Source organism: Desarmillaria tabescens (genome assembly GCF_030435595.1).
Source record: "Desarmillaria tabescens strain CCBAS 213 chromosome Unknown EV420scaffold_3, whole genome shotgun sequence".
Taxonomy (NCBI): domain Eukaryota; kingdom Fungi; phylum Basidiomycota; class Agaricomycetes; order Agaricales; family Physalacriaceae; genus Desarmillaria; species Desarmillaria tabescens.
Genome location: NW_026848302.1, coordinates 904,768 through 924,676, shown reverse-complemented (window position 1 = coordinate 924,676; position 19,909 = coordinate 904,768). Strand labels below are relative to the sequence as shown.

Here is a 19,909-nt window from a genome sequence, read left to right as displayed (position 1 = left end):
TTCCCGGCACTATGATGTCAGTCACACCTGTGTGGTCTGCGATGCTACTTTTAAGTATCTTGACGGCTTGGTAGCATTTCAAGGCGAAGAAAACATTGGCTGTCTCCATTTTAGAGACACCAACTACTTCGGGCTGCGATGTCGCACTCACTGAGACAAGTGTTGCCACAAACATGTCAACTTCCAACTACGATAGGGATAGCATCCTCTTGAATCAATATACCGGTCGCCATCTTCTAGATGATGCTCCGGGCTGTGTCGAGTTTGCAACCTTCGGCCCCGAATTTCAACTTTGGGAAAAGCTTTGGAAGAAAGGGCGACAGGTTGACCTGTGCAAGACAGTCCCAGTAACCAGAGACGGCACTGTTACCAACGACCGCACCCCCATCCCCACCTCCCTTCGAGCTATCAACCTTGACGGCCATCCTCTGTTTGATGACCTTCCTATGTCCGGCATCTTCGTTCGGCCAGAGTACCGAAAATGCTGTATATATATCAATGCGTGGCTGCAAGGAGGAGGCCTTCAAGTCCTCTTTGAAGATGTAGAAGAAGAGGTGGAATACAAGATGGGTGGGCAGGTCCTGGCTACGGGAGATTAACGAGTAGTCCACCTAGATCCGCCCAGAAATGCGATGGCCACCTATGAAACGAGTTTTGCAGAAGGATTGGCTAACAGTGCCTTTGTCATTACCGGGCATCCAGGGATAGGTGAGAGGTCATAAATATTGGCATTTATTCCATGAGACTCACTTACCGTTGACAGGCAAAACATTATTCATTTATTATTTATTGATTCTGCGGCTCCTCGACGGTCTTCCGACTGCCCTTCAAATCGGTTATACAAATAGCTTTATATTCTTTGATGCATCTGGTGTCTATATCATCATGCATCATCTCTCGACAAGTTCTCTACAGAGATATATCCCTAAAGGCACGTGGGCTTTAGTTGATGATGTTGTGTCTCTCCCCGGTGAAGAAGAAAACATATTCTCCCTATATGGCAGCCCTTTCTTTGTTGTGCATGCATGCTCGGCTCAACCTCGTTACTTTGACTATGCGAAGAAGAAGAGAGCGAGCAGTACATATTATATGCTTCCTTTCTCATGGAGGGAAATAATATTATGGTGAGTATACCATAGTATGCATCCTGGATTAAGCTTTTTAAACATGGAACACCCTTAGCCGACAATTGTTGCGGCAACCAGTGGTACCGACTGAGAATACCATTTCTCGGTGGTATGATGACTTCGGCCCTTCAGCCCAGGCTTGTTATAGTCAGAGTCAAAACCCCGACTCGTTTCTCACACATCGCATTGAAATCACTTCAATGGTAGGACAATTTGATTGGGACAGTACGGTGGCTTGTCTCCAAAATTACACCACCCATTACCCTTCGTCAAAATATCTTTACGAGTCAGATTCCCAACAACTTTTCCTTCTTATCCCTCACTACCGGCATCCATTCACCCCTGCTATGGTCTTCATCTCTGGGTACATCTTAAACTTGTTCTGCGCTCATCACAAGTATCAGTTCGAGCAGGATCGCCAGACAATATTCATGCTGATATATCAGCATCCACATTCCCGGGGGTATCTTAGCCACATGTTTGAGAATGAAGCGAAGCTACTTCTCCAAAAATGCGTGCCATGCAAGGTCTATCCCATGGAAGCAGGCCATGTAGGGGCTGAAAATTGCACCTTCGAAGCATCAGAAGCCATCCGACGCACTGTTGTACCGTTTTCTATCCTTCTGTCAACACCCATCATCTATTTTTACAAGACTCTGGAAGACATCTCCCTTGATCGTCTTGGCTGGTACCTACCCGAAAACAGCGACGGATCTACCTTGGATTCATTTATTGTCAGCAAGGATGTGGATGGCTCTACTGTTCTGTCATACCAACAGTCAACTGTCGGAGTAAGGCATGGTGTTCACACCGAGACCCTGAAGAAAGCCATCACTTGGCTGGGTACAGGGATGATCTCCAAATTCCGTTACATCGCTATTGTTCCTAGAATCAAGAATCAAAGGACGGTTTTCTGTTTTCCACCTGAAGTGCTTCAACATGTTGATGTGACTATGGGGGTCATTTTCATAGACCCGCAGGAGATGAGTTGAATGGAGCAGGTGGGTCTTCTCACTGATAGCATTCTGTGAAGTGCTGCTAACTGATAAATATGCCAGGGTCTGCCACGTCGGCACAACAGATCCTTCTTGGTAATCAAAACTCGACGTCGGTACTAATGGAGTGAGGGCCAATGCATTCACGCAGCGGATTCAAGTCCTATATTATCATCACCTCTTTTCTGCTCAGCAAGACAGCTTAGGCATTGAACAACGCTTAAAAGGAAATAGTTATGTATCTATTGGCCCTCTAACGATGTCGGAAAACGACTGTCTGGCTAATGATGAAGTCTATCTTCTCCTTGTTAAAATCATCGGGTACCATCGTCAAGTTGTCTGCACTGATTTGTAGTAGCGCCTGCTTGAAGTTAGAGACTTGAGTCCTGCGAAGGCAGTGGAATGCATTACCTGATCGCTAGCAGTATACTGAGCCCATGCTGGGCGCTGCAAGCCGAAGCCGTCGTTGGGATCCAGACTCGTTGCGAATGACAACCAATAATCAATCATCACAGTACTCAGGGCAACTACTGACGCTGTTTCATTCATATCTGCTACCGAGCCGAAGACGAATGGAATCTCTCCCCCATGAGGCACTTCATATGGAATGAGCACTTGGCTTTGTAACGTTCAAGTGAAACAGGACTTACCCCCGAGGTAAGCCGGCATAGAGGAAAGCCGTTGTGCGAATCTATACGCATATGACTTCACGCCCGCATCCGCGGTCGTTTGGCTCCAGAGGCGTCTTTGGGAGTTGAACGCCAGGTCACCCACTGGATTCAGGGTTAAAATGTAGGACAGAAGAAGGGAGGCTCGTTCATACAGATTGCAGATATCCTCTTAAAGCCAGGAGACAAGCCGAAGGTCTCGTTTCCTGTATTATACGGAGACCCGTCTGCTGGGTCATCCGGATACAGATCCATCAGTTCATTCATGGCATCTGTCGGGACAGCAGGGGGGGAGTAGTTTGCATTCACTATTGAGCGAATCACTTCTTCGGTATAGTCCTGCGTCGGCGGGCTGAACAGGGTTCCTGTGAGTTGGATTAGTACGCGGACAACACATTCGACGGGCTTCCTTGCCTTCATCTAAATTTGTACCAGCGATGAATGGTAAACGCGCGAACTGTCCCGTAGGAAGCAGGCGGGAAGGCAAGTCAGGAAAAAGACCTGAAGGTCCATCAAGAGTAGGACAAAAAGGAAACTGCTCCGTTGCCTTAGAATACGCCTGTAAAAATCCTTCGTAGACTTCAGAAGAGCTCGCATTTTGCACGCAGGGAAACGTTGACAATGTGCCGACATAGGAACTGCACTCCGGTATGGCGGTGACGAAATTATTCCATGCATCTTCTCGATCTTCTCGAGCAGTAGCATTGAATGGGAGGGCGGTGCTCGCAGTTCCGGACTGGAAGATCTGGGATTCGGCTTGAGTACAGCAAGCACATATGGAGCTGGGAATATTTCAACTCACCCCCGCCCATGCCAGGTCCGAAATTGACGGATGTAGGAAGAGAATAGATGTCATACTAGCCCCTCCACTCTCTCCGAAAACAGTCACCTACTCACTCTTCAGTCATCTATAAACGCTAACAAGAGCATCAAACCTTGTTCTTGTCGCCACCGAATGCACCGATATTATGTTGGACCCATTCTAGCGCTGCGAGCTGATCTTTGATCCCAAGATTTAGGTTTTCCCTGTCCGCGGCTTCCTTTCCCTGAGGAAATCCGAGAGGCCCCAGACGATAATTGAAATTGACGTAAATAACGGGTGTGCCCTGGATTAGGCGCTCAGTATTGGTGCTGCAGGATGCAGATAATAACACCTACTCTTAGGACACTTTGGGTTACAATTGCACTACCGTCATAGAGAGAAGCTGAGCCTTCAAAATAACCACCACCGTAGGTCCTAAAGGAATTTTTTAACAAATATTAGCGGCCTGTTCACCTTTTTAGCAGGGATGTCAGACCAAAATAACACTGGCAGCGAAGCGTTATGGGATGTCCCAGATGGTCGCAAAACATTAATGGTCAAGCAGTCTTCCGAGATTGCGTCGACAGGTAAGCCCTATATTGAAGGGCTCGGCCTTTGTAGAGCACCGAAAATAAAAGGAAAACACCCACAGCCTGGAGGCAAGCCAGACCGAACTCACTGGCATTGAAGGTTTCGACCCCGAGATCAGCTTTCAGCACGGGAGGCTGCAAACGCAACGCTCCAAGAGGTGGTTCAGCATATGGAATCCCTTGATGCTTCCAATCAACAACAGTATATAGACAGCGGATGATCACAAACCGCCAAAGAACTCTAGCTGCGAGAGCGATAGGTCACTTCCTACAAGCTTCGTTGTATCCAGTTGAACCTCAGGCAGAGAGAGCGCCAAGGAGGCGTAGCAGAGAACCAAGAAAAAGGCCAACATGAAGATAGTCTAAGTGAAGTCCATCACCGCCAGTTTAAGTACCAACTCGGATGCCTGAGGGCGGTGATTCCTGCCGGGATTTCGCGACCCAATATCATATGCCCAAAGAGGGCAAAGAAAAAACACTGACGTTACCGCACGGCGTCGGCTAATACACGTTAGTGAAAGGCATTCGCCATAGAATAACCCAGGGACTATTATGCCAAGTCGTCGCGTGCTGCATGCCTTGACAAAACCGAATGACGCTCAGGCTTAGAACGCGCAGTTGACGCGTAGCACTGAAACGAGAGAATAATTTCTTCGATGCTTAGAAATCGGTACGAAGATGGCGGCGGCTTACAACTCTCCGCAACGGACGGGGAGTACTTGCAAGAGGGTGGAGTAACAAACGATAGGCGCACCGCCAATGATTGTTCCGGGTCGGCTGTTCGGGCCGCACCACTTCCTTCACTGAAAAGTCCTAGTAAGCTCTTGCCTGCTCTTTCATCCCTGCAGGTAAGACGCTATCAGGTTCTCTACGAGAATTTACCCCCACAGGAACACGGGCATTAGTTGATGATGTCGTTTCTCCCAGCCGCCAGCCAATATGATCGACTGAGCATTATTTTTCAAGGCAACGATACCTTCAGCCTTTCCGCTCGGATCTGTTTCAACCAAACACCCTTCTCCTGCATTACGCACGGTCAATACGACGCTCCTTAGCTGCAGGTGAAGACTTGGATGACGTGGACGCTGGTGGCGGTGACTGTGCAGGGGACTGTGTCGGAGATACTCCGGCAAGAATGACCGACATCGAAGAACCTGACAAAGGTGGTGATGATGGCGGAGTACTAGAGGACGACAGGACACGAATCCGCTTCGAATCACCAAGAAAAACGCTGCCGATGTTCGCCAAGGAATTATGGTAGAAATCAGAAAATTGTGGTCAGCGAAGAATAATTAGTGGGTATCTGTGGTTCACGTTCAGGACCTGAATTTGTCGTACTACTAGAGAGTCGAGACCTTCTGCCGCGGCAATTACGACTCGCACGTGTGGCAACCTCCTATTTGCCAAACCGAGCACTGAGCAGCCAGGTGTACTTATTTCGGACCTTTACTTTCAGGAAAACACAGTATTAAGCAGGACTTGCAGTTCGTGACATCAACGTCGTTCTTTTCGTGCACTTTTTACCAACAAAACATGTATGTTTCTTCACTCTTGAAAGGTCTATCGTTTGTTTACATTTTGAAAGCTTGCGTCTCGAGCTCCGGTTCTTTTGGACACTATAAGCATCCGCGTAAACCACATGCAGAGTCGCAGCGTCGACGTCGTATCCGTGAATCTTTTGAAGGTCGGACCGTGCGACGCCGTCGTTTGATACAAATCCGAATCTTAATGACGTACGTTCGATTACCTTCTGCCAAGAAGTACTTACAAACATCCAACGCATAGTAAAAACCTGCAGCTGTTCAAAGTGACACCAGTAATCAAAGATGAACACAGTTCTTCGTTGTTTATGACGGAATATACTAATAAAATCGCAATGTGCTTCAGTGTCCTGGCCTCCCCCGGACTTAGTGCCCATACCTGGACGTCTTGTCGTGGGCTTGTTATCTTTCAACTTAGTCACGGTTGAGCCTTCTCACCTGTTCAGAACAGCAACATTAAATCAATACCCGTGCAAATCAACTCAATCTTTGTCAAAGACAACTTCTCGACATTGAAAACAACCTTTGAACGGATGCTTGTTGGACACATACTACTAGGACTACCTTGACGTCCTGCGATACGTTGATATGTTGATGTTCTTCTAGCTTACAGACTTGCGCATGTTTGCTAGGTCTGATCCTGAAAGGACTACTCCTTTCTGGTGTCACAATGACTCGAATCGATATTGACAACATATCGGTAAGCAGTTCTATCTGCACCTGAATATGACCATTCATACCACTTATTTATTTCGCCAGTCCTAAAACAAGCTCGAGCTCCTTAAGGCCGGGACAGGGCAAGCGTGGCTGGACGGTTTGCCTCATTTCCGAGCGCAAGACTAAGCAACTTCCATTGACCACGAGACCGTAAGTCCGAAGGCTCTCCGGTATGCCGCCATTCGGGAACGTTTTGATCGACCTGAAATTCGAGTGTTGAAAATCGCCGAGTGACTCACAGCCAACTACGGTCACTCGATTTTCTGACTTGGTTTTCCCACATACCAATGTCGTCTCCCTTAGCTGTCCCGCGATTCTCAGCTTCCCCACCGACCTACTGCTCCAATACTCCTCCTCCTCATTATTGTACAGACCCGACAAACGGAGAAAGGTCCATTGAGCATGCACCTCACCGGGTTGGGCGCGTTGCAGACGGTACCTTCATCAGGAATCGTGAAAGACTTACGGTCCTTTTAACACAACAAGAAGATGGTATCTCATCTCCAGTGTATGGTCGGATGGGCAACATCGCCGGAGCTGTACTTCTCAGTTCATCAGAGGACATAATTGAGGTCAAAATACAAGTAAAGTGCCATTTCATCGTTTTCTCTTTCTGTTCGGTATCCTCTATCTCTTTATTCTCTGTTCTGACATCTTTTCCCCAAAGTTTGAAGGTCGCCTGCATTTCATGAGTTCTGAGTGTGGTTCAAGGACGGTTACGACCGTCAGCGAAATGTATACCCTATGGAATTGCTCCCGAACGGAGATCGAGTCATGCCCGGGTTCCTTTCCTTTCTCTTTCCATCTTCCGTTGGTATTTGAGGATAGTGGAAGGACCTACCCATTGCCGCCTACCTTCCAGACTGCGTTCACTGCTGTTCTCAGCTTGGTCGTGACCTCCGTCTATACACTCATTGCTTCCATCACCACTGTACGTCGTCCACTGATGCTTGGGTTTGATAAGGTATCATCGTAAGTCGCAAGGTTATGCACACTGGCCTATTTCTGATGCATCTCCTAGTCTGCGTATACCCATAACTTACTACCCCAGGACTCGACCCGAACGCCCTCCCTTATATGTCCCCCTACTTCCCAGCATCAAGACTTGTCCTGAAGAATGGAATCAGGTCCTTGTCACTGTTAAAACAAAGTGCAGTTATAACGTTCTCCCCATCCAATGCAACGTAAGGAAAAATTTCCCATCTAGCCGCTCTATGCTCATCATTGCCATAGTTCTTCATACCATCTGTCCAGGCGTTTTCGTTCTCGGATGTGATCCCTTTCCACATCCAACTCAGTGGTCCGCTTTTCTCTCTCCTCATGCTCTTTCCCCAACGATCCACCGAATACGAGCCTTCCATTTCCGTCACCATGCACCGACAAATCATCATCGAAACTCAGGGCCGAAGGTCGCGGCAGAATCAAGAAATCGGAGTAGGGACTATGCGGCCTATCCCTCCTCCGCCGTCCCAGTGTGATCACGATGAAGAAAAAAGCATCGATTGGGGAGGCGAAATCCAATGCAGACCCACTGTCAAGGTGGGAGGGTTTGCGGTCTCTGGCGTGTCTGTCAAGGTAGCTTCGGTGTTGTTTTGATTTTTCAGTCAATCATGGTACAAACGTTTAGGATTACATCCTCTTTTCGCTGGAGCCTCCATTAAATTCACCCTTCCTTCCTGCCCGGGGGTACATTCCCATACTTCTCACGACAAATTCTTGGGCCGACGCCCCCAATGAGGCATGAGCCAGAATATCTAAACTGGGTTTCTCTTGAAAAGGGTCGGCATTCAGGTCATAAAAACTCGATAAAAGATGGATGTAGCGTTCGATATCGTACAAATACAGAACAAATAATTTTCGAAGGCAATAGTATAGCGATCCTCAGTGGCGGCGCATGGGCGACCTTCCCATCTGGACTAGGCCAGTCCTCGCCAATACGCGCTTCGTCCCAGACCCTCCAACATCCGGCTTGCCACCCTTTCTGCCGCCGTCATCGCTTCGCAACTCGACGACGTCGACGACGATGAGCCACCCACCCCGCCGAGACGCAGCGTCGTTATCGCGCCCATCACCGTCCCCCGTTCGCCCAGCCCCGTCACTCCAGATGCTCCCCTGACACCACCCAATGCTACCTTTTCTTTGTCTTCGTTGACCCCTTCCCCGGCTCCATCCGTGACGCCTCGCGTCTATCGCTGGCCTGCACCGCCTTCCCAGCATGAGAGCTCTGGCCCTCTCACCAACCCCAGTGCTCGTATGTCGCATGCTCGAATTCGAAATTGTGCCTCAGCCTGCTCGTATCCGTCTTCCCACCTTTGCGGTGTGATGGCGAAAAATATCGCTAGTCATAGATTGGGTCGGTCTGTTTATACAGTATACTATCAGCTATCTATCTTCTCATATCTGAACGCATCGTCCGTTCCTTTGTTGTACTTCGGGTGGATTGTGTTTTGATTTATGCTGCCATTTTTCACATGTATAGATCGCGTTCTACTGTTTATTTTTCCGTATGCTCCCATCGATCGGCACACGTTCCTTCCATCTTGTATGCAACACGGTAGTCTCTTTCGTACTTACATTATTATATATATATCAAACGGAAATGTATAGCCAATTTTGATTTCTCGTAAGCTGGATCGAAGGTCCATTCTCAAATAACGGAAAGACAGCTTAGGCATTGAACAATGTTTAAAAGGAAATAGTTACATATCTATTGGCCCCCTAACGATATCGGAAAGCGACGTTCTGGCTAATGATGAAGTCTATCTTCTCCTTGTTAAAATCATCGGGTACCATCGTCAAGTTGTCGGCACTAATTTGTAGCAGCGCCTGCTTGAAGTTAGAGACTTGAATCCTGCGAAGACAGTGGAATACATTACCTGATCGCTAACAGTATACTGAGCCCATGTTGGGCGCTGCGAGCCGAAGCCGTCGTTGGGATCCAGACTCGTTGCGAATGACAACCAATAGTCAATCATCACAGTACTCAGGGCAACTACTGACGCTGTTTCATTCATATCTGCTACCTCGCCGAAGACGAATGGAAGCTCTCCCCCATGGGGCACTTTCATGCGGAATGAGCACTTGGCTTTGTAACGTTCAAGTGAAACAGGACTTACCCCCGAGGTAAGCCGGCATAGAGGAAAGCCGTTGCGTGAATCTATAAGCATACGACTTTACGCCCACATCCGCGGTCGTTTGGCTCCAGAAGCGTCTGTGGGAGTCGAATACCAGGTCGCCCACTGGATTCTGGGTCAGAAATGTAGGGCAAAAGAAGGGAGGCTCGTTCATACAGATTGCAGATATCCTCTTAAAGCCAGGAGACAAGCCGAAGGTCTCGTTTCCTGTATTATACGGAGACCCGTCTGCTGGATCGTCCGGATACAGATCCATCAGTTCATCCATGACATCTGTCGGGACAGCAGGGGGCGCGTAGCTTGTATTCACTGTTGAGCGAATCACTTCTTCGGTATAGTCCTGCGTCAGTGAGCTGAACATGGTTCCTGTGAGTTGGATTAATACAGGTACAACACATTCGACGGGTTTCCTTGCCTTCATCTAAATTTGTACCAGCGATGAACGGTAAACGCGCGAACTGCCCCGTGGGGAGCAGGCGCGAAGGCAAGTCAGGAAAGAGACCTGAAGGCCCATCGAGAGTAGGACAAAAAGGTATCACCTCCGTTGCCTTAGAATACGCCTGTAAAAATCCTTCGTAGACTTCAGAAGAGCTCGCATTTTGCACGCAGGGAAACGTTAGAGATGTTCCGACGTAGCTACTGCACTCCGGTATGGCGGTGACGAAATTATTCCATGCATCTTCTCGATCTTCTCGAGCAGTAGCATTGAATGCGGCGGGGATGCTTGCAGTCCCGGACTGGAAGATCTGGGATTCGGGTTGAGTACAGCAAGCACATACGGAGCTGGGAATATTTCAACTCACCCCCGCCCATGCCAGGTCCGAAATTGACGGATGTAGGAAGAGAATAGATGTCATACTAGCCCCTCCACTCTCTCCGAAAACAGTCACCTACTCACTCTTCAGTCATCTATAAACGCTAACAAGAGCGTCAAACCTTGTTCTTGTCGCCACCGAATGCACCGATATTATGTTGGACCCATTCTAGTGCTGCAAGCTGATCTTTGATCCCAAGATTTAGGTTTTCCCTGTCCGCGGCTTCCTTTCCCTGAGGAAATCCGAGAGGCCCCAGACGATAATTGAAATTGACGTAAATAACGGGTGTGCCCTGGATTAGGCGCTCAGTATTGGTGCTGCAGGATGCAGATAATAACACCTACTCTTAGGACACTTTGGGCCACAATTGCACTGCCATCATAGAGAGAAGCTGAGCCTTCAAAATAACCACCACCGTGGGCCCTGAAGGAATAATATTAGCGGCCTATTCACCTTTGAAATAGGGATGTCAGACCAAAATAACACTGGCAGCGAAGCGTTATGGGATGTCCCAGATGGTCGCAAAACATTAATGGTCAAGCAGTCTTCCGAGATTGTGTCGATAGGCAAGCCCTATATTAAAAGGCTCAGTCTTGCAGAGCACCACAAATAAAAGGAAAACACCCACAGCCTGGAGGCAAGCCAGACCGAACTCACTGGCATTGAAGGTTTCAACTCCGAGATCAGCTTTCAGCACGGGAGGCTGCAAACGCAACGCTCCAAGAGGTGGTTCAGCATATGGAATCCCTTGATGCTTCCAATCAACAACAGTATATAGACAGCGGATGATCACAAACCGCCAAAGAACTCTAGCTGCGAGAGCGATAGGTCACTCCCTACAAGCTTCGTTGTACCCAGTTGAACCTCAGGCAGAGAGAGCGCCAAGGAGGCGTAGCAGAGAACCAAGAAAAAGGCCAACATGAAGATAGTCTAAGTGAAGTCCATCACCGCCAGTTTAAGTACGAACTCGGATGCCTGAGGGCGATGAACCGATTTGCAACAGTGGCAGCGTCATCAGCCCGAGAAGGGCAAAAAACACTGACGTCCGTCGGTTAGTATAACCGTTAACGTTAGTGAAAGACATTGGTCCTTGAATAACCCAGGGTCTATTATGCCTAGTCGTCGCGTCTCGCATGCCTTGACCAAACCGAATGACGCTCAGGCTTAGCACGCCCAGCGCTGAAATGAGAGAATAATTCATTCGACGCTTGGAAAATCGGTACGAAGAGGGCGGCGGCTTACAACTCTCCGCAAGGGAGTACTTAGAAGAGGGTAGCGATTGACAGGGCCGGGCTCAAAGCCCTAAGCCGAGCCGAGCCGAGCCTGAGCCTGAGCGGGCTTGGGCTCAAGACTTGGGCTTGCGATTTTAGAAGCCTGAGCCTCCTCAAGCCGGGCCGGGCCGGGACCTGACAATGATCGCTACAAGGGGTGGTGGAGTCTGACTCATTAGCTAGAGCCTAGGACAGAGCAGTGTCTTGCTTGCAATATTACACCCTGTCTGTCAACCAGACCGGCCATTTCTTATTATTCGTCATCATCGGACAACAAATCACTGACATATGCACCAGCACCTGAGAAATGTGCAACCCGCACACATGCTCGGTGAAGGGCGAGAAGCACAGGACTGGGAAGAGGAAGATTTTGTTCGTCGGAGGTTGTAAAGGTGACAGGATTTTCAGGTATGGTTCTCAGCACGCCTGGGAGGAGAGCCTCGATCCTATACGTATTAGGCTGTCCCTAAAAGCGAGGGATTAACGACATGAAAGAATTCCACAAACACAGTCAATACCTCTACGGCCACGAGACAGATATGAAGCGCATCAAAGGACCAATGGAGTAGAGTAGTTAGAGTCATCATGTTACTCATATGATTCAAGTCGCCAACGTCGAGCTTCTTGAAGATATCTGTCTTTCCAAATCTCGATAAAATCGCAGGTACCCTCGTCGGATTTTCAAGCTAAACTGATCTCCAGTTGTGAGCAATAGCAGGAAAGTAGATGAATACCTTGTCTTGTGGTGTGCCGCCAACAATGTTGGCATTTCGTCCGATGGGTATGATGCGGGCCTCATGGACAGTGTCACACAGAGCTGGACCACTGAGCAGAGGATGTCCAGGAGCCATGCGGTAGAGATCGTACATGTACTCAAAATCGTAGCAGCGAGACAATACGCATTGATGTCGGTCACGGTTCGAAGCCTATAATAGACATTAATGATGAAAACATAGACAGGCTGTGGTGACTAACATTTCGCCTTGTTTCCCAGTGGGCTAGGCTAGGAGAGACGTCCTCTTTTTCATCCCCAGATGATGACTCGTCCATAAAATTAGGGGTTCTTCCATCATTCGCCTTGACTGAAAGGATACATCGTGAACACAACTACGTTCGAGTTGGAAAAGAATAACTCACAGGTCCGGATGTATACTTCTGCATAGAGCTGAGTCAGTTGCTTCAGTCGTGCTTCATCTCCAGCGCACGACACAATTTCGAATGTAACGTTGTCTCTTCCTTCCACTGTCGGCGCCTCAAGTAGCATATAGCCCAGAAGTCTCCCCGCCACCCGTGGTGTCATAGATCCTGACGACATGACAGACCATTCGGAAAGAGATTCAATGGCTTGAGCACCGACATAGGCCTCATTCTGTTGCGCAGTGAAGTTCTCGGGAGCATGGGCGGGTAGCGGGGCAGGACCATGCGGGAAGACGAATTGCAGAGTGTCATAATTGGGCATTTCAATTGAACTCCTACGTCTCTGTGGTATGCGATAACGATGATAAGAGGTGGTGTAAGAGAGTTCTCAGCTTGTTTCATACTCGTCAGAGGGTTCAGTTCGATCGAAAGCTCCCGAATGTTGGTGTATGCGCATCCGTACTTCCGGATGCCAAAAATATGTCGTGCGGGGTGTATCCAATGGTACGCAGAACTGCTGAAGTATCCGCCGGCCTCAATGGACATGAGTTCACTTTACGCTCTCTCGAGGTAGCCTCATTAAATAGCTATAACAGAACTTCAGCAAAGAGGAAGACACGCACGGAAACTAATCGACATACCGCCCATTGTCCGGATTGTGACACTTGCCGGATGTCATTGCTAACCTGAGCTTCCAACACGTCAATTTCAGGGGCGGCATGCCCAACGTACGTCCCATTGGACTACTTGGGACCGGGATGGCTCTCGCCGTCACATGTGCACCCGGAGAGTCGCTGTCCAGGCAAGTATGAAAGTTCAAGCATGCCTTGCCAAAATCAAATATTCGTGGAGACGATAATTTATTCGACACTTAGAAATCGCTACGAAGAAGGCAGCGGCTTGCAATGGACCAGGAGTACTTACAAGGGGGTGGTGGAATCTGGACAACAAACGATCGGCTAGTTGCGGCAGTCCGGTTGTTCGGGCCGTGCCCCTTCCCTTACTGACTCTCACTGAAAACGTCCTAGTAAGCTCTTGCCTGCTCTTTCATGCCTGCAGGTAAGACGTCTCGCCATGCCTATGTCAACTCTCAAGTTCTCTACGAGAATTTCTTCCCGAAGGAACATGGGCATTGGCTGATGATGTCGTTTCTCCCTAAATTTTTCCTCAATATCGACTGTGTCATTTCTCAAGGCAGCGATACTTTCCGCCATTCCGCTCGGATCTGTTACAACCAAACATCCTGCTCCTGTACGCACGAGTCATTAGCTAGGACAGAGCAACGTCTTGCTTGCATTATTACACTCTGTCTGTCAACCAGACCAGCTGGCATTTCTTATTATTCCTCGTCATCGGACAATGAATCACTGACATACATGTCAGCACCTGAGAGATGCGCAACTCGCGCACATGCTCGGTGAAGGGCGAGAAACGCAGGGCTGGGAAGAGGAAGACGCTTCTCGTCGGGGGTGGAGAATGTGACAGGGTTTTCAGGTATGATATTCAGCATGCCGGGGGAAAAGGCCTCAGTTTTGTAAGTATTGGGCCGTCCCTAAAAGCGAGGGATTAATGACATGAAGAAGCTCCACAAACACGGTCAATACCTCTACGGCCGTGAGACACATTTGAAGCGCATCAAAGGACCCATGGAGCGATTCAGAGTCATCATGTTACTCAGATGGTTCAAGTCGTCAACATTGAGGTCCTTAAAGATATCTGTCTTTCCGAATCTCGATAGAATCGCAGGTGCGCTCATCGGGTTTTCAAGCTAAAATCATTTCCAGTTGTAAGCAATAGCAGGAAAGTAGATGAATACCTTGGCCTGCTGTTCGCTAACAGCGATGTTGGCCTTTCGTTCGATGGGTATGATGCGGGCCTCGTCAACAGAGCCAAATGGATCTGAAACCCTGAGCAGAGGATGTTCAGGTTCCAGCTGAGAGAGATCGTACATGTACTGGAGATCGTAGCAACGAGATAATATGCATCGATGTCGATCACGTTTCGAGGCCTTTCATAGATCTTAACAATGAAACGATAGACAGGTGTTGACGACTAACGTTTTGCGTTGTTTCCCAGTGGGTTTCTTCCATGACACTGGGAAGGGGGACGTCCTCTTCTTCGTCACCGGATAAATCAGGCGATGACTCGTCCATGTAATCACTGGGAGTCCTCCCGCCATTTGCCTGGACTGAAAAGATGTATTGTGAACACTACGACTACATTCATGTTCGGAGAAAATGACTCACAGGTCCGGATGTATACTTTTGCATAGAGCTGAGCCAGTTGTTTCAGTCGTGCTTCATCTCCTGCGCACGATGCAATTTCGAATGTAACGTTGTCTCTTCCTTCTACTGTCGGCGCCTCAAGTAGCATATAGCCCAGAAGTCTCCCCGCCACCTGTGGTGTCATAGATCCTGGCGACATGACAGACCATCCGGAAAGAGATTCGATGGCTTGAGCACCGACATAGGCCTCATTCTGTTGCGCGGTGAAGTTCTCAGGAGCATGAGCGGGTAGGGGGGCAGGACCATGCGGGAAGACGAATTGCAGAGTGTCGTAATTGGGCATTGAACAACTGCGTCTCTGTGGTGTGCGTATAAGAGGGGTTGTCTTCATTTTTGAGACAGTTCTCAGCTTGTTTTCATGTTCGTCAGAGGGTTCAGTTCGATCGAGAGCTCCCGAAAGTGTCCAAGCTGGATGTCGGGTCAGTCGAACACGCAGATGAGGGTGTATCCAATGATACGCGAACTGCTGAAGCATCCGTTGGCCTCAATGGACTGAATCATAGTTCACTTTACTCTCTCTAGGTAGCATCGTTGTGATAAAATGGTCGATCCTTGATACAACATATAATTCACATGGATATCGAGTTAAGAAATGTTAGCAGCTATCCACAAGAGAATTCTTGGGGACCGTTTGGCCATAATCATCGACCCATGTTGTCAAGTTAGGATTGTTGTATGCCTCAGCATATCTAAGATGGCGTTTAGAAAAAGTAGGACGAAATGAGAATTGGACGTACGTTTCTATATATGCAGCAGTAGGGAAATCGTCCGGATCGCAACCAACGTTTATGCTATTGGGGTCCTGGAAGCACGTAAGGCTTAGCGGCTGATATCTACAAAGTGCAGAATACACCAACCTGGTATACACGAATCCAGTCTATTGACATGATCGCGGGAAAGGTTAGATGATCCAAATCTACGTCTCCAAAATTGGTGGACATTCCAAGATTTGCCATAATGTACTGTCAAGAAGCCCATTAAGTTCAACGTGGTCATTCTGTTTAGGCTTTAAGACGAACTATCGGCTCTTGGGGGACAGGTCGCGCGGAGATTTCAGTACCAGTATCAGCTCCGACTCCGGCAGCGTTGATGGTCCAAGCGACCTTGCCGTTGTTTATCCATGTGATATACTGCGAAAGGGTCAGGATGGAGAAAATGGTTGAAGGAGTAATCGTCTTACGGCATTATCTGACTCGTAACCTGGGGAATGACTTCAATGAACCTGAAGAACGTGTCATTATGCTCCACAACTTACCAGGTTTATACTAATCATAGAGCATCAGCTGGGGAAGAGAAGCAGTTTCAGAATTTAAGCGCGCACCTCGAAACCATAGGTTGCAAAGCAACCGTCGGACAACTGATAGCAACTTGAATTTGACGTCGATACAACCGATGTTGCCTGCTGTGTCGATCCACCGATATACGAGTTCAGTGTTGAAATGCTGCTATCTGCAATGATGAGATTATCCGAACTGTTGTCCCAGACATATCCCTCATTAAATGGCTGTAGCAAAAAATCAGCAAAGAGGAAGGCGCGCGTAGAAAATAAACGACATACCGCCCATTGTCCAGATTGTGATACTTGTCCGATGTCATTACTAACCTGTGCTTCAAACACGTCGATTTCGGGGGAGGCACGCCCGACGTAGGTCCCATCGGAGTGTTTGGGACCGGGATGGCTCTCGCCGTCACATGTGCACCGGGAGAGTCGCTGTCCAGGCAAGTATGAAAGTTCATAGTTGTAGTCAGAATAGCCACTGGTTGTAGCGACTGTGGGTAAGCCATTAATGGTTTGATTTGGGGCCGTGCCGACGTCGCAAGCATCGTATGTGTATGGCCACTGAAATGCGTATTAAGAAGTGGATCGCTAACCTGATGCAAGATAGCGTACCATTCCGTCGAGGGTTGCACCATAGCCAGCGCGTCCCAGGTTGCCCATGGCCCATACAGCGGGCCATAGTCCTACAACGTTACTAATTCCTGGCAGTCGAACGGAAGCGGATAAATATCCGCCTGTAAAGCAGAATTTGTTCCTATACTACACATGAGCAAGCGAAGCCCAGAGGAAAGGACAACATTACCATGTCGCCACCATCCCTATAAACAAATGGTCAATATTCTATAACGGTGCTTCAGCCGCAAAATCTGACCTCCTTGATAGTCAAGTCCGTGGGTCGCCTTTTCCGACAGTGTGATGTGCATAGATCCATTCGCCGTAGTTATAGCTGCTGGGTCATACCATTCCATGTTATTGGTACCCTGCGAGAATTCAATTGCCGTCTCAAGAGTCTGAACGATCAATCTCACCCAGTAATGGAGGTCCACAGCTTCCCAATAAGGATCATCACCTGGATAAAAAGTCCGCCCATCGGTTTCAAACTCATCCGAGAATATGAGCTGCCACTCCGAGCCATCTCTCCAAGATGTGAAGGTATATGCATCTTCTGGGGTATCTAAGTCTATGAGGCCAAAGTTTCCCATTTCGGGAACCTAAATGATTGGAATATTGGTAAGGTGGCAACGAGAACGTCAGAGCCCCAACTCACCTGCCCCGATGCATTGACTCCCAAGTTCGAAGACGACGACAAAGAAGAAGTTTGATCTTGTACGTATGTTAGAATAGGGTATGCGACACTGGTCAGATTTCAATCAAAGTAGCCACAGCAACAGAGAGAGACACCGACAATAACGCGAGCAGGCAAGTGCAAAGGATCATAAGGCATCCAACGTTGGCCACGCCTCTCTTTGAGAAAGATAGAACATCGTCGTCCACAACCTTGCCATCACGCACGGTGGGGTTGTGGAGAGCATCATCTGGTTCCCGATAGTTCAGAGATAAGTTTGCACCCCATGTCATAGGATCGGCAGCAAGAGAAAACTGTTAGATTCTTTGGATAGGTCTTGCGGAATGGTACGCCAAAAGGAACTTACTTTTTCGGATAAAGACATCATTGTTGAGTTGGTCAAGGTATATGGTGTCTCCCCCTACGGAAAGACCGTGCGTCAGAGGGCAGAGCACAGCAGGAACAACAATTTGATACTGTACGAATTCTGAAACTCTGCGGTCATTGCGAAATGACCCTCGAGGGAGTAGACTCGCCGACGAAGCCTGAGATTCAATCGTACGAGCCCTTCGTGTAGACATGACTTAGTGAGTAAACGAGTGGATGGTTGATGGTAAAGAGCGCATGACGAAGTAACTTCCCATCGTGCAACTTGTTCCAATTGCAGCACGCGCAGCCAGGATGATGATGTTTCTTGGCCGGAATTTAAAATTCTGCTGCGCGTCCCTGATGAGATAAAAATTCGACAGATAAGTGACCGACCGTTAGCACTCCCAGTGAGCCCTGTCAGTGCTTCAGCGTTTGACCAATATACTCGTACACAGATATTTCCGATACAAATGTAGAGAAATCTGAGCTGGAGGCCCCATATTTCCTCTGCCGTGTGGGTCGGATGGCAACCTCTTGGAAAGCTCTCGAATCTCGATCACGTAACTGGAATATAAATCAATGATTTCAGGCGCAGTTACCTAGATCTACGGTTGTTGCGAGGGTATTTGACGCGCCAATTCTGGTTCCCCTCAGTGTTCCTCCTCTCGACAAATGACAGTACGGTGGCATCGATAGAGCGAAATATATCTCAAAAGGGCCCAGGGAAATGGCTAAAGCAATATGGGCATTTAATTAGAAACACCGAAGCGCAGGCACCAGTGATAGGCACGAGTCACAGTGAGAATTGGTGTCAGATGGGCTGCAGCTGCGGGGTGCCCTTGAAGATGCCAGAGTCCGCCGCTTCGTGCGAGTTCGTGACAGAGGCAATGTCGGAGTTTCAAATCCTTCTTTTCCCCGTACCGCTTCCTCTGCTCAATATTCACACAGTAAACCACGGCGTCGACACACTTGCAACGTCAAGTGTCCAGAGAGACGGCTACGAGTCTAACAATGCGAAGGTCGAGGCGAGGCGGAGACCAGCAATTGCCGCTGGCGATATCCGAAAAAAAAAAACAGAGGAGCCGCTAAGTGAACGGACGTCAAGCTTGACTTTTCCCTGATTCGTCTAGTCGAGAATGTCACCGTCAACAACAATGTACGTTTGTCTGCGATACCGATGACGTTCCAGCGAGCCTGAATGCTTCTTGTGACCAATATGTCGTATGTTGTAAAGTGTCTATTCTACCTGCTTGTCGACGTTGCGTGCTATGGCAACCATGACGCGTCTTTTTGTCTATGAAGTTAATCTTCCCTTATTTTTTGCTCTGTCCAAAGAAGCGTCAATTCAGCGTGCGTCTTCACTATTGTTTTACTGAATGTCTCTAGACATGAGGCCTGAGGCCTGAGGACGTAAGGATAGTTGCGTATCAATTTCAAGCATGAAGCAAAAAGAGGTGGTTTCGGTATAACAAGAACGAGAGACTCCCTTCAACTCTGAAAAACTTCCCGCAGCTCTGCACAGCATATCTAGTGTAAACGACGAAACAAATGTCACTTACCCTGAAGGAGCAGAAACATGCTCACTCCAAAAGCTTGTATAAATGTCGACCTCATACTTGAAGGCCATGGCTGCGGTTGTCAGTAACGGGCATTCACAAGGTCAACACGGGAACAGACTTCTATAAGTACAGCGTCGTCCAACTTTGTGTGTCCCGTTCCAAGTGCCTGAGTGCATTCAGTGACAATTGTATATGCAGGACGTACTAGTTCCGCGAATAACTATAAAGCGACTTGCCAGGCTAGACAATTGTAACCTGTCCATCTTTGTCTTTCTCAATTGTGCTCCATTTCTCGATTGTTTTTTCTCCGAAACCAAATATCCTGATGCAGTTTC

General features: G+C 48.4%; 7 protein-coding genes across 7 annotated transcripts; 2 read left to right on the top strand and 5 right to left on the bottom strand.

Annotated features, from left to right (window-relative positions):
- Nucleotides 1-404: 404 nt before the first annotated feature.
- Nucleotides 405-2,314, top strand: EV420DRAFT_660246 (uncharacterized protein). The gene is made up of 4 exons (XM_060482963.1): nucleotides 405-708; nucleotides 764-1,124; nucleotides 1,183-2,128; nucleotides 2,186-2,314. The coding sequence occupies exons 1-3, from the start codon at nucleotides 633-635 to the stop codon at nucleotides 2,117-2,119; spliced, it is 1,374 nt and encodes a 457-aa protein (XP_060337609.1). The 5' UTR covers nucleotides 405-632; the 3' UTR covers nucleotides 2,120-2,128; nucleotides 2,186-2,314.
- A 41-nt stretch (nucleotides 2,315-2,355) lies between these two features.
- EV420DRAFT_1626418 (extracellular triacylglycerol lipase precursor) lies at nucleotides 2,356-4,790 on the bottom strand. The gene is made up of 11 exons (XM_060476009.1): nucleotides 4,412-4,790; nucleotides 4,243-4,361; nucleotides 4,089-4,186; nucleotides 3,949-4,027; nucleotides 3,726-3,896; nucleotides 3,593-3,679; nucleotides 3,205-3,535; nucleotides 2,946-3,155; nucleotides 2,773-2,895; nucleotides 2,534-2,718; nucleotides 2,356-2,483 (listed from the first exon to the last, which is right to left on the bottom strand). The coding sequence occupies exons 1-11, from the start codon at nucleotides 4,533-4,535 to the stop codon at nucleotides 2,376-2,378; spliced, it is 1,635 nt and encodes a 544-aa protein (XP_060337608.1). The 5' UTR covers nucleotides 4,536-4,790; the 3' UTR covers nucleotides 2,356-2,375.
- Nucleotides 4,791-6,642: 1,852 nt separating this feature from the next.
- On the top strand, nucleotides 6,643-8,891 carry EV420DRAFT_1699325 (uncharacterized protein; the record flags this gene model as incomplete). Its single annotated transcript, XM_060479475.1, has 5 exons — nucleotides 6,643-7,024; nucleotides 7,108-7,412; nucleotides 7,462-7,624; nucleotides 7,674-8,015; nucleotides 8,361-8,891. Exons 1-5 carry the CDS (start codon nucleotides 6,728-6,730, stop codon nucleotides 8,889-8,891), a joined length of 1,638 nt encoding a protein of 545 aa, XP_060337607.1. The 5' UTR covers nucleotides 6,643-6,727.
- A 198-nt stretch (nucleotides 8,892-9,089) lies between these two features.
- On the bottom strand, nucleotides 9,090-11,638 carry EV420DRAFT_659891 (extracellular triacylglycerol lipase precursor). Its single transcript, XM_060482959.1, has 11 exons — nucleotides 11,187-11,638; nucleotides 11,018-11,136; nucleotides 10,865-10,962; nucleotides 10,734-10,812; nucleotides 10,511-10,681; nucleotides 10,378-10,464; nucleotides 9,990-10,320; nucleotides 9,731-9,940; nucleotides 9,557-9,679; nucleotides 9,317-9,501; nucleotides 9,090-9,266 (listed from the first exon to the last, which is right to left on the bottom strand). The coding sequence occupies exons 1-11, from the start codon at nucleotides 11,308-11,310 to the stop codon at nucleotides 9,159-9,161; spliced, it is 1,635 nt and encodes a 544-aa protein (XP_060337606.1). The 5' UTR covers nucleotides 11,311-11,638; the 3' UTR covers nucleotides 9,090-9,158.
- EV420DRAFT_660011 (uncharacterized protein) lies at nucleotides 11,612-13,342 on the bottom strand. The gene is made up of 5 exons (XM_060482960.1): nucleotides 12,798-13,342; nucleotides 12,636-12,742; nucleotides 12,395-12,586; nucleotides 12,179-12,346; nucleotides 11,612-12,126 (listed from the first exon to the last, which is right to left on the bottom strand). The coding sequence occupies exons 1-5, from the start codon at nucleotides 13,117-13,119 to the stop codon at nucleotides 11,914-11,916; spliced, it is 1,002 nt and encodes a 333-aa protein (XP_060337605.1). The 5' UTR covers nucleotides 13,120-13,342; the 3' UTR covers nucleotides 11,612-11,913.
- An 863-nt stretch (nucleotides 13,343-14,205) lies between these two features.
- On the bottom strand, nucleotides 14,206-15,365 carry EV420DRAFT_1758894 (uncharacterized protein; the record flags this gene model as incomplete). The annotated part of the gene is made up of 5 exons (XM_060480572.1): nucleotides 14,206-14,349; nucleotides 14,402-14,565; nucleotides 14,614-14,805; nucleotides 14,855-14,985; nucleotides 15,044-15,365. 4 exons carry the CDS (start codon nucleotides 15,363-15,365, stop codon nucleotides 14,404-14,406), a joined length of 807 nt encoding a protein of 268 aa, XP_060337604.1. The 3' UTR covers nucleotides 14,206-14,349; nucleotides 14,402-14,403.
- Nucleotides 15,366-15,677: 312 nt separating this feature from the next.
- On the bottom strand, nucleotides 15,678-18,227 carry EV420DRAFT_1636043 (glycoside hydrolase family 16 protein; the record flags this gene model as incomplete). The annotated part of the gene is made up of 16 exons (XM_060476536.1): nucleotides 15,678-15,771; nucleotides 15,820-15,884; nucleotides 15,940-16,044; nucleotides 16,102-16,212; nucleotides 16,263-16,282; nucleotides 16,338-16,347; nucleotides 16,404-16,586; nucleotides 16,641-16,922; nucleotides 16,974-17,115; nucleotides 17,164-17,179; nucleotides 17,233-17,341; nucleotides 17,390-17,572; nucleotides 17,629-17,716; nucleotides 17,767-17,960; nucleotides 18,014-18,067; nucleotides 18,129-18,227. The coding sequence occupies 16 exons, from the start codon at nucleotides 18,225-18,227 to the stop codon at nucleotides 15,678-15,680; spliced, it is 1,755 nt and encodes a 584-aa protein (XP_060337603.1).
- Between the last annotated feature and the right edge of the window lie 1,682 nt (nucleotides 18,228-19,909).